This window comes from Anopheles cruzii, chromosome 3 (genome assembly GCF_943734635.1).
Source record: "Anopheles cruzii chromosome 3, idAnoCruzAS_RS32_06, whole genome shotgun sequence".
Taxonomy (NCBI): Eukaryota; Metazoa; Arthropoda; class Insecta; order Diptera; family Culicidae; genus Anopheles; species Anopheles cruzii.
In genome coordinates this window covers 60245970-60257692 of record NC_069145.1, presented here as the reverse complement: position 1 = coordinate 60257692, position 11723 = coordinate 60245970, and the positions used below count along the sequence as shown (strand labels likewise).

Here is an 11723-nt window from a genome sequence, read left to right as displayed (position 1 = left end):
AAATATCACTAACAGAAACTCTCTTAAACGTGTTGATTGAATTAAATTAATTCGTAATGCTTCAAAAGAATAATTCATATTTAAACGATTCATTGAAGGCCTAAAAGCGAAACAGAGATGCCTGTTTCTGTCGGAGTTGATTCGTAGGTCTATGATTTAAAGTTTACACTACCGTTTGAAGCTCCCACAGATGCTCCCTCATGAAACTAATTCAACCATCGGACGGTGTGCATTTAGCAGGCTTTATCAATCTAAATCGTTTTCCGGTTTCCGGTGCCTGCACAGCAAACAGATGCGCGCTCAAATGAAATTAGTTTCACCGAACCGAGTGAATAGTAATTCCGCGGGCAAAATGGTTGGAATCTAATCGATTGCTCGTTACAATTTCTATACTCGTGTTTCCGACACGAACCTTCTGCCATCAATGAGCGACCGCGTTCTGGCCGATTCTGGTTCGATTCCACGCGGAACACAATTTGCGACACTAGACGCACAGTCGTGCTGTAATATTTGCACGATTACACCACCAAGTTTCCATTACTTTCAATCGCGGAATGGATATCATCTACTTCCCAGCTCGTGGCCGCTCGTTGAACGTTCACTTCGTAAATACGCTGCGGTTGCAACACTCATTAACCAAACGGGGCGTTACACAATAATTGTTTCCAGCCTCCAAACTGCCAGAACCGAGACCGCAAACGTCCGATATGCTGGGATGCATCCCTGTTGGGGAGAGATTACCGAGTCAGCTCCAAACCGCCGGGTCTTTTCTTGCGTCGCGTCGTAACACGTGAACTGAGTGTCCCGAGGGACATCGCACGGTTCTAATGACACGTTTTGCCAATCGAACAAACTGTCACGGATGTCCGACACCGACTCGCCGCGGTTGGCAGTTTGCCAGACACACCCCGTCCGCAGTTGAGGTGGGTCCCGCAAGGCAGTTTAGTGTGGTCCCTATCTTCCCGGGGTGGAAGTCATTTTTCACGCGATGTCATTTGTCTCATCGACGACCGTGGACCGTAAGCTACGTTTAATTTGTCTGCGGCACACATCGAACCTTGCCGTGTCTCTAGTACCTGGTGGGATCCTTGCAAGACGCGCGACATTAGCGACATCGGCAAGAATAAAAACTGGCGGCAAGTTGTGAGAAACAATTGAACAAATGACTTATGTGCGATTAAAATTTACGGTTAGAAAGCAAATTCCAGGCACTCGCAGATCGTAGAGTCGAGAGATAGAGGTGCACTACTCGGTACGTGATGTGGTTGGGCAATCCGGTCCGGACTCGTGACCGAAAAACCCCAACCGTACGGTACGAGGGATTAAATTCAAGGATCAATTCATTTTGTGTCTTAAATTTACCTTTCACATAATAAATCACGTTGCTCATCGGTGTGGTTGGAGCGGTCGGGCGGACCCGTTCCTTCTGGGTCTTACGTGGTTTCCTGTCACATACCTGGGGACATCTCCGGTAATCGTTCGGTTCGGCCGTGTGTTGGTGGATCCCAACTCCAGAGATGGCGAAGCTTCGGAGCTCTGGCTCTATACGTGCTGGCCTGACTTAAACATTCCAGATCCCACACGGCTCCCGGACAATGGGTTCTTGACTTTTGTGCCAAGTGGAGCCAATTCATCGTTAGAAAAGCCGCCCAATTTCGGGACCCATTCTCGGGAAACCACAACGGGTCCCCGGTACCTTTATGAGGAATTTATTCATGAAACCATTTCTGGGCTGGAGTTACAGTGCCGATTTTTGCGGAACTGTATCCTATTTAACTTGGTTCGCTTTTGCCTTCGCCATTTCCGGCCGCTCATCATCGCAGACCACCGCGCGGTGCCTGTTCCGTCCCGAACATCGCTTCCCATCGGGCTCTGGGACTACAAAGGCATTTCCCCCCCGGTGTCCCTTGCCTCCCTCGTTGGTTTACTTCCTGCTGACCACGTAGCAAACCAAGGCACCCGGTTTCTGTGCCGCTTGTGTCCGTCGTTCAACGAAATGGCTCCCACCACACCAAATAAAGGAACTACAATCTCGGCCCCCAGGACGACTTGCCCTGTGTGGTGGTGGTCGACGACTTCTGAGGGGTTTTCTGATTTTCCCGGGCTACCTACGGACGCAACGGATGCTGCTCGGAGGGCGACCGGAATCGAATTCCACCGCCCCCGGGCCCGGGTCGAGAGGATAATCTCTTGACACAATACAATTTAGATTAGAAAAAAGGAGGCAAAAAAAGCCAACTTTGGACTTGCGGTGAAAATTAAAGAAAGCGACCGGTGTTTCCGTTGTCCGGGGATGCGCATTTAGAGCCTTGGCGCTCCTTTGCCGGCCGTCCTCCTCCGACAACCGAACCGAACTGTTGAGGTTGAGTTTGAGGTTTTGTCTCCGACCACACTCTGTCGGGAGTTAGTTTTTGATTAAGAAAATGTGGTCGGTGGACTGTTTCCGGTTTCCGGCTCGAAAACGGTGAACCACATTTGTTCGATAACGCGACGTGACGTGACACAAAAGCGAGACACACCGAACGGCGGGCGCCCGAAACTAGTATATCCGGAGCTGCTGCTGCTGCTCGTAAAACGTGTACTTGCTGCCAAAAGTGCCCATAAAACATGAACAGAGAATCATAACATAACCGTAAACTGATAATGGCCACCGGAACGAAAAATGGGTGAACCAGTCACCAATAAAAGTATTGAACAAAACACTAAAAATGATGGCCGCCGCCGTGCCGTGCGGGTGAAAGTCGGGGGGTCGTCATTAAGTCACATTGTTGTCGGATCGGGGTTCGTTGCGATTGGAATTAATGCGTTTCGCTTTTTCGCTGTCCCATCCCGTCCCGTCACACAGATCAAGCTAGTCGACGTGGAGAAGGTGGAGTGGTTGAACCGGCGGTCGTACAGCGCGATAGGCTTGCTTCTCGGGTCGCGAGAAGGTCGTGTCCTGTTGCGCGGCGACCAGGGCCTGGAGGACTGGTTCGAGCTGCTGGAGGAGTGCACGCTCAGCAGCAAGGAGCGGCGTCGTGCTCTTCGGCTCACGCAAGGGCCACGATCGCGCGCTTCGCTGGCGGCCCCCGTCTCGGCCGCGTCGCTGCAGAGCAACCACCTCGGCCTGGGCGGCACCTACTCGGGCGCGATCGAGGACTGGCTGATGTCGCGCCACCAGAAGGGCGGCATCGGCGGCCAGCGCTTCAACCACATCCTGCTGTCGGACTCGGTGCCGGACCTGAGCTCGATCAACGAGAACGGCGGCGGCGGCGGCCTGTGCGGCGGGATGCTGACGAACCACTCGACCCCGAAGAAGGTGCCGAACGCACGCCACAACCTGTCGGGCAGCTCGAGCAACGGCTACAGCAGCCACAACGGCAGCCTCTACAACGGATTCCCGTACTCGCCGCTCAAGAAGCTGGCCGATAATTTCGTGAACGGCAACCACAGCTACACTCTGAACGACGACCTCGAAGAGGAAGAGGTCGAGCTGCGGCGCGGCGGCCGGTACCGTGATCACGAGGATCTCTACCGCCGACCGCACGGCCCGGCCGGCAACGACAGTAGCCGCCACTCCTGTAAGTATGGCCCGATTCCATCCCGCGATCCCAGAATATACTCACGTTCCTGCTGACCGTCGTTGCAGTTTTGACCGATCTGGATTACGCCGGGTGTGACAGTGGGCTCGATACGCCCCCGTCTACCCACCGCCCCTCGAGCTGCCGGGACAACTTTTTCTTCGCGTCAGCGTACGGCAACCATCCGCATGGGTCCGGCTTTCTCGGCAAGGACAAGACCACCGACACCGGCATCAGCTCGTCGCGCGGCACTCTCGTGTCGCCGGCCAGCAGCATCCGGCACGGGTACGTCAACGTGAGCCACAATGGCAACGGTGCCGCTAGCAACAACAACCATCTGAATAGCTACGGCTCAAGGTAAGCCCCTCGGCATTCTAGTGCCCCCAATCTAGCCTCTAACGTCGGATGGTTCTTCCGATTGCAGGTACAGCGTCCAGGAGCAGAAGATACTGCGGGCGCGGAACAACGAAGAGAACAAAAACTCGATCCGCTCGGTGCGGGCCGAGTTTTTCGAGCAGAACAAGTACAGCAACAGCAGTAGCAACAGCACCCCGAGCAACAACAATCACATCAACAATAACACCAGCGCTGGCACCGGCAGCGGCACTTCTACCCATCATCAGTACTATCAACCGCAGAACCATCATCACCATCACCACCAGCACCATCAGCATCACCATCATCTGCAGCCTCAGGGTGGAACCGGGGGTAGCAACGGAAACCTGCACCATCTGCAGGCACAGTTCAATGGGCTGAACAACAACAACGGCGGAAGCACGGCAGGCGGCGGCGCACAGCAGCACAATAGCGTCAACAATAATGTGCTGAATGGCAACGGCGGCGGCGGTCCTGGCACGCCCCGGGAACGCTACCAGCAGCATCCGGCTCTGGCGGCCATCATCAACGAATCGCAGGGAATGAAGTTCAGAGGTAAGACAGAGCGGTGGTCGGTGACGCGGTGAAGATCGCTTCTAATAATCGATCCTCTTCCTTTTGGCCGACAGATCGTTCCTACTCCGACTGTCAGCAGCAGGCGCCCCGTGCTCGCCAGTGGACCAGCAACACTCCGAGCCCGAAACGCATCCCGTTCCTGGGCACTCCACCAACGAGGGTCTAAGAAGCCGTCGAAGTCGCCACCGCTAGTACCGCGAGAGAAGAGGAGAGTCCCCGATCCGCAGGCGGCGCACGGAACAGCGGCTTGCGAAGATGTTTTTGCATTCTCACTCACTGTTGTGAAGGCTTTCGGTTCGACGAACGGATTAGCATGGGAAGTGGAAGCCTTTCCGCGCCGGAACCGTCGGTACACACTGGAAGCTGATATTTTAAACTCGGCGGTACCGTTTGCGGCACGGGATGCAAATCAAAACTAAGTAAATTTTACAATTAGCCGTGATGAATGTGCGCGCTTAGACGTTAAGACTTAGGCCGGTCTCCGGACCTGCTTCTGCTGCTGCTGCGCGGACACGCACGCAACACACTCGGAATCGGGATTATTGTTGCGCGAACCCAAACCGAATTTGGACCGAATTCTTTTGCTTTCGCTTGGCCACCGTTAATGTCGATGTTGCTTCACGTAGGTTTTCTTTCTCGAATTAGCAAAATTATACCCGTTCGAGCCGTGCCGTGGCCACGTACGTACCGTAGTAGTGATAACCGTAGTGATAATGTTTGCCACCGACGACGTGTGAGCATTAGGGTGGCCGCTTAGACGCGATACGACAGTAGAGACAGTATAGAAATACGCAGTAGTAACGAAATAGTTGTGTTCTCAGTTTGCTTTAGTTCGCCTGTAGTATTGTGGAACGCTGATCAATTGTGGGTCACGCGCGCGCGATCATGTAGTGGCCCCCATTCTGTAGTGAGACGAAAGTCTCGTAACGTTAGTGCGTGTTCGACGTGAAACAAACCGAAAGCAAAATAAACCAGATAGCCAAACCAAAACGCGGTGTACGTTCTTACTAAAAAGCGCTTTGATGGCGCTTTCGGGTCGTACGAAGTTTATGTTTCGTACGAAAAAGGCAGAAATGGAAAATAAATAAATCATTACGAAAAAACCTAAAACTATTTGTGTTGTGCAGTTGTGAAAATATAGAGAATCTCTAAACTATTCTGGCAAAAAGCTTTGGTCATAGTAAAGTGTTTATTTCAGTGTTCAGACTGTAAGACGAATGCCAACGCAGACGTGACCAGACGCTCAGACCATTCGAGCGGACAGGACGTTAAATAGCAAGTGCAGAGTGCAATAAATTAAACAGAAGGAAAAGCCTATTCTGAGAGAAGATATACGGGTTAGAAATGTGTCCGAGACTAGATGGAAAAACGGGCCGGATGGGGGACGGTGGCTCCTCCGTGAGGGACTACGTTTCTGTAGCCGTTGTCTGCTGTTCTGCCCCGGACTCGGATGTTTCGGCCGCTGCCGGTTGACCGTTCACCACCTGATTGTCCTCACTGGTTTGTACCTCCTCCCTTGGGCTGCCCTTGGGCTGTGGCGAACGCTGGTCCGGAACGACCTCCTTTCCGGGGGCCGTTTCGTCCGAATGTTCCGCCTCGGGTGCCGCTGACGGTAGCGCAACGTTCGCTTCCTTCAGCGCCGCCAGGTAGGTGGCCCGCTCGGCCTGCAGGGTGCGGCACAGTTTCTGCAACTGCGACAGCTGACGGGCCGTTTTCGTGAACTGCTTTTCGCGATCGATCTGATCGTCCAGCATCTTCTGCACGGTGGCGTTGCTCGATTCCCAGCGTGCCTTCCACGCCATCGTTTCCTTTTCCAGTGTCTTCATTTTCTTCGACATCTGCAAAAGACCAATGACCGGTAGGTAATGCTTCCGCCCCGAACGGGTTTCGCTTCGCATCGAACCTTTTTCATGTCCTCCTGGTAGCCTTCGTAGATGGTTTTGCTTTTCTTCAGCGAATCCTGGAACTCGCCGTACTTGTCGGAGTACATGTTGACCTGGCCCCTTAGGTGCCCCTCGACGGCATGCAGCTCGGCGAGCTGCTTCTTCACCGTATGCAGCTCCGTCAGCATAATCTTCTTTTCGCTAAAGGGCGACAGTAGGGCGGGGAGAGTAATAACAATGGAACGCCAGCCAGCCAGAGTGTCTTGCCATACTTACGCCAGAAATTGTTCCTTTTGTGTGGTGGATTCCATCGACATTTTGGCCAGCTTCGCGTCACTCAACTGCGTCACCAGTTCCATCTGTTTGCTCATCTTGTCCATTTGCTCGTCGCGCTTTTCGTACTGCTCCAGGATCACCTTAAACCTACACGGAAGTACAATAAAGGATCCATCAAGCGTGATTGCAGATCCGTTGGTCACTACCGCCCTTACTTTTTGGCCATTTCCATGTTGTCCTCTTTTAGTTTAAGATTTTTTTCATTGTTCTCATTCATCACATCCTGGATCTCGTTGAGCGACTGCTGAAACTTGTCCTGCGTCTGTTTGCGTCGATCCTCCTCCTGCTGTATCTGGGCCAGGCTGTCCTCTTTAATGGTCTTATTCTGGCGCTGCAGCTCCCGGCAGAGTGCTTCCAGTTTAGTCTTGGTCATCGCCACCTTGTCGTGCTCGAGGATGAGGTTTTCTTTTTCTCGCTTCGAAGCTTCCAGCGTGCGGTCGTACTGCTTGTGGAGCGCCTGAAGCCGACGGTTTTCCTTCTCCGATTCCACCAACCGCTTGTAGACGACCGCGTACTTCTCGTCCACCGTCATCCCGCTGAGCGCTTTGGCCAGCTGCTCCTCAACCTTCGCTTCGCGCTGTTTGTCCTCGCGCAGCAGCTTCTTGGCTTCGGCGTTACTGCGCGGTTCCCCGTTGGACAGTTCCATGGTCGGTTTGCTCACAAGGTCTACGGGCACAAACAGGCGCAGGTGTCAGAGGTTAAGATCCGAGCTACGATTCCGCCCGGATTGCACGCCGGATCGATGGCTTGTTTTGTGTTTTGTCAATCACGCGCCCACGTTGGCACCGCAGTTGACGACGTGTACAAAGTGGTTAAAAAGACAGTCTTTTCTTCAAAAACAGTGCTAATGGGTAGCTGAAGTTACAGAAAATCCTGCGAACATGTCCCTAATCGTTGGTCCTTTTGGTTACGCTCACACGGCTTTTGGCATCGCCGACATTGTTTGTTTACAACGCACAAACAACGCAGGGCTGCTCAGTAGCCCTGGAACGACACACTCCAGAGTCTTGCAAGGAAGCCGCTAGATGGAGCTGCTGATGGTGATGCCAAATTCAAAAACTGTTACTGAAGGGGTTACAAAACCTAACTAATGTTGCAATTTGTATATTGCAAAATGATCAAACTTTTTTATTATTTCCAAGTCACAGCACAGCACAGATCCAAATAAATCGATTGGGCAAATAAATTGTACTTCAAGTGTAGAACTTTACTAAACATTAATAATGCACAAAAGCCGGATCTCAAAAAACACGAATGTATCAAACGGTTAATAAACAAACACTAAACAATGAGTTCTCGGTGAGAAAATGGTCACTAAGAAACGAATTCACCCGCGTTCATGTGTGTTGGTGGGCGCGCCGTGACAAAAATTGCGGCATCGAGTTGCACGGTGCCTTACACGAGGTCTTACACTGGGAAGAATGTTGGACTTCCTCTGCTTCTTGCAGCACTTGCCCAGCGGTCAAACGGCTTTACTAACTTTCCCACTTACCTTCCATACGATCGCTGAACTTTGGCTTACAAAACAAGACGAGACAAACGACAGATGTTCCGTTTTCCCGACTGCACGATCGACCGGTTTAGTTTAGCTCAGATGCCGCACGCACGATGCCGTACTTTGCCGCTCGACATCCGGAAAGAAAATGTGAGTGCACCGTCTCTGGGACCCCGTTCGGTGGAAACTCGTCGCGAAGTAAAAATAGAAAACATCGCAGCACGCCCGCTCGGAAAGCGACGTTTCAAAACTCCGACCCAAGATCAACACAGATCGTGCAGCGGCGCAGTGTCATAACATTCTTCTGACTCCACGCCGTGTAATAAAGGCTGCGCGGCCGTTCCCGGGTTTCGCCAATTCGTCCACACCTACGTTTCAATGTGTATTTATTGTTTCATAAAAATTACTCTATTATTACAGACAGTATTTGCAGCGAAAACCGTGCTCGGACGTATGAATGTATATCCGTGTGCCCTTTTTCGCATCATTTCTTTCCAATTCAGCCAGATTTTCTTCAATTGATGTTCATATGTTTGCACTGTAATGCCACAATAAAGGTTGCTTCTTGTACTTGCTTTAACCGTTTCACATTTGTAATCACTCAGTCGAATGCCTAACGCCTAACGCCCGGTTCACCGCACAAGTTTCGGAAATTTCAACAAGATCCATTCGGGTCTTTGCTCTGTGTCGTTGCTGTGTTAATTGATGGATGCGAATGCTTTTCCGTACTGTATCGGGACATGAGAAAGAAAAATAAACCCGATTTGTGTACTAAACGGTGAAAGAAAAAATATCCAAGTAGCCTTTTTTATCACACATGCTCAGGCGGGGGGGATGATAACGGCCATCAACACCAAATGACCATTGCGTCAAATGGGATATGTTGAGCAAAACAAAAACATTCGATCGTGTGAAATTATTTTCAAACAACAAAATAACTGGACACCGCCGTCCCTAACACAGCAGGAACAGAAAGTGACCACACTGCATTGGTTCTTTCCCCTCATTCTGCACAACAGGATGGCTTTTAGTACGCGGCACCTTACATGCTGAGGTATCCCTGTCCCTGCACATTGTTGCGGCCCACCAGATAGGCAATCAGCATGATGATGATCAGCGTGACCAGAGCGCACCCGACGGCGATCGGCACGATGTCGGGCGTATCGATGGCTTCGCAGTCTTTGGCGATCGAGAAGGTTTTGTCCTTCTTCTCGTGGAACGCCTCCAGCTGGACCTTCGTCACCGTCACCGTGGGCTGGCCGAGGCCAGCGGTGGCGGACGTCATGTTCAGCAGCTGGGGCTTGCTGCAGTGGTACGACATTTGGAGCGGCGTTTTGAACAGCGTCGCATTGTTGGTCAGCTGCAAACTTTGATTCGCTGCAAACGGCAAAACGGACAAATGAGGGTAAGTTCCGCGTCATTACTCTTTCGCTTCGCCTGCACTTACCCTTGGCGTTGGGGAAAGATTCGCCCACGACGAGCAAGTTAAGCTGCAGTCCCGCGAGGGCAAAGTCATGTTCGGTCGCGTTCTTCACGAACGCAACTTTCAAAGTGTTCTCCACGTTGCTCTGGTTACCGCTGAACCAGCTGAGCTCAATGTAGTCCGACGAGTTCATGCACGCACCCGACTTGACCCGCGCGTCCTTCGGAATGTTGTACAGCACGTTGGCCATTTTGTTGGCTGACGAGAGGAGAAGCGACAGGTTAGCTAAAGCCGGCAGAATGGAGGCGGAGGAGTAGTGTCTTACCGGTGTCGAAGTAGCTCAAATTGAACTGCATGGCCATTTGAACGATAACGCAGGTGCGGTTGCTTTCAGCGTAGCTCCACATACCCATCTCCGGTTCCGGCACCGGTTTCGGAGTCGGTGGCACCGCGGTTGTGGTCGTCGGTGCCATCGTCGTCGTGCTTGTAGTGGTGGTACTGTTTGGGCTGGGTGTTGGCGTTGTGGTCGTTTCCGGGGTTGGCGTCGTAGGTTTTACCGTTGTGGTTTCGTTTTGAGCTTTGGGAATCAAACAATAAACAGAAGAGAGAAGGAGTCATTACGAATGTTGCTAGAAAGCTGCTACGGGTGCTTGTTGAATCCGGACTAGCAACCGGAGATAGGGACGCCGCCGCTGATAAGAGCGCGCTTCGGGCGGCGATTGGATTAACGCAAGTACAAGTATTGCATTCCCGCGAGTGCGCTGTAATCTTGGACTGTCACCAGAAGGAGCTGTGGAGATGTCACTCTTTTTTCCCCCGCAGGTCACCATAGCGATTCGACTGCTTCATTTACTTTGGAATTATGCTTGCTACTAATTATCAAGCGGCCAGTGGATGCTCTGGCCGCACGCATAGATTCTTAGAAAAATAAGAACGTAGCGGAATACGCATTCCGGAACGTACAACATTGAAGTCAGTAGTACGTGATGCGCTTCGTTTGCGGTAAAAAAGTGAAACATTGTTACCACAGCTGGCGAAGTACATCGGTTCTCGGCCTGCTTTGTTCGCTCGGCAATGTTGTTTTTTTGCTGCAGAAATGGCGAACATCTGACTCATCGTCGCCTTCTTTGCGCTGACAACAGAACTATGCTTTCTCGTGTGTTCCTCTCCTGTTGCTGCGTATTAACTTCTTGCGAAACCGTGGCGGTGGGTGGTCACCGAGGTGGGGTGGTAACAAGGTGACAATCACGCATTTTCGTCGCAGCAAGTAACAAACAAAAATCAGCTGACGCACACACGTACGGACGTCCTTTGCCGCGGCGTATGTGGTGGTGCTAGCGGCGCCTATCGGAGCAGCGCGTTGGTTCTATTGCGCGAGATAGTGGCCGAATGAAATTTGCAAAAATTGGATGCCCATACACACACGCACGACCTCGCCACATACGCCCCTCCACATACGCTGCCGTTCTTTGTTCTGAACCAGTGGCTGTGGTTGTTTGCCGTTCCCTCATCTATCGTCTGATACCAGCAGCAGCGGATTGATGCGGGCGATAATGGAAGCCATATTAGCAGCAGGCGAAGCGAGCCCATAAGGCCTGGCCACAAGCAAACGTTCACAGCGCAAGTTACGCCGCAATTTCCGTGTTCGGGACCGTTCGCAAACACCAGATTACACAATGCGACACTCGAAACATTATTGATGGAATGCGGGGGGATCCGACGAAGAAGGGATGTTGTACTTACCATTGCAAATTGCCAGTCCTGCCACCACCAGCAAGCAAACGAACGACACACGAAGCGGATGCATTTTCTTTTTGGTTTCACAGGACGAATAAGAGCCCTTATTTTGCCGCGAGGCTGCTATCTGCTGGGTAATGCTACGGACTGAATCAAGAACGTTGAATCCTTCACCGACAATCGCTGGCCTCTTATCACGGAACCGACTTTTCAGCTTGATTTACTGACTAATCAACGGCGGAGAGCAAAATGTGTTTTTCCATCCGCAGCTGAGACTCTTGGCTTCACTCACCCATTGGCCAGTTTTGTGACAGCTGGTTCAGTTGCGATACGGGCGT

The 11723-nt window shown here is 51.9% G+C and overlaps 3 protein-coding genes across 3 annotated transcripts; 1 reads left to right on the top strand and 2 right to left on the bottom strand.

The window, feature by feature from the left end:
* The first annotated feature begins 554 nt into the window (after nt 1–554).
* Nucleotides 555–4522, top strand: LOC128270721 (probable serine/threonine-protein kinase clkA). Its single transcript, XM_053008135.1, has 4 exons — nt 555–605; nt 2846–3560; nt 3629–3917; nt 3985–4522. Exons 1-4 carry the CDS (start codon nt 555–557, stop codon nt 4520–4522), a joined length of 1593 nt encoding a protein of 530 aa, XP_052864095.1.
* A 1227-nt stretch (nt 4523–5749) lies between these two features.
* Nucleotides 5750–8309, bottom strand: LOC128273098 (alpha-taxilin). The gene is made up of 5 exons (XM_053011016.1): nt 8223–8309; nt 6886–7396; nt 6671–6817; nt 6415–6595; nt 5750–6349 (listed from the first exon to the last, which is right to left on the bottom strand). The coding sequence occupies exons 1-5, from the start codon at nt 8227–8229 to the stop codon at nt 5918–5920; spliced, it is 1278 nt and encodes a 425-aa protein (XP_052866976.1). The 5' UTR covers nt 8230–8309; the 3' UTR covers nt 5750–5917.
* Nucleotides 8310–8594: 285 nt separating this feature from the next.
* Nucleotides 8595–11667, bottom strand: LOC128271313 (lysosome-associated membrane glycoprotein 1-like). The gene is made up of 4 exons (XM_053008777.1): nt 11392–11667; nt 9974–10225; nt 9673–9906; nt 8595–9602 (listed from the first exon to the last, which is right to left on the bottom strand). The coding sequence occupies exons 1-4, from the start codon at nt 11453–11455 to the stop codon at nt 9268–9270; spliced, it is 885 nt and encodes a 294-aa protein (XP_052864737.1). The 5' UTR covers nt 11456–11667; the 3' UTR covers nt 8595–9267.
* Between the last annotated feature and the right edge of the window lie 56 nt (nt 11668–11723).

Coding starts and splice junctions, on each gene's coding strand:
- LOC128273098 (XM_053011016.1), bottom strand. Junction 6,596..6,670: donor CAAAAGGAACAATTTCTGGC/GTAAGTATGGCA, acceptor GTCGCCCTTTAG/CGAAAAGAAGATTATGCTGA. Junction 6,350..6,414: donor ACCAGGAGGACATGAAAAAG/GTTCGATGCGAA, acceptor GGTCTTTTGCAG/ATGTCGAAGAAAATGAAGAC.
- LOC128270721 (XM_053008135.1), top strand. CDS start 555: ATGGATATCATCTACTTCCCAGCTCGTGGCCGCTCGTTGAACGTTCAC. Junction 3,561..3,628: donor CGACAGTAGCCGCCACTCCT/GTAAGTATGGCC, acceptor CCGTCGTTGCAG/TTTTGACCGATCTGGATTAC. Junction 3,918..3,984: donor CTGAATAGCTACGGCTCAAG/GTAAGCCCCTCG, acceptor TTCCGATTGCAG/GTACAGCGTCCAGGAGCAGA.
- LOC128271313 (XM_053008777.1), bottom strand. CDS start 11,455: ATGCATCCGCTTCGTGTGTCGTTCGTTTGCTTGCTGGTGGTGGCAGGA. Junction 9,907..9,973: donor TTTGAGCTACTTCGACACCG/GTAAGACACTAC, acceptor TCCTCTCGTCAG/CCAACAAAATGGCCAACGTG. Junction 9,603..9,672: donor ATCTTTCCCCAACGCCAAGG/GTAAGTGCAGGC, acceptor TGCCGTTTGCAG/CGAATCAAAGTTTGCAGCTG.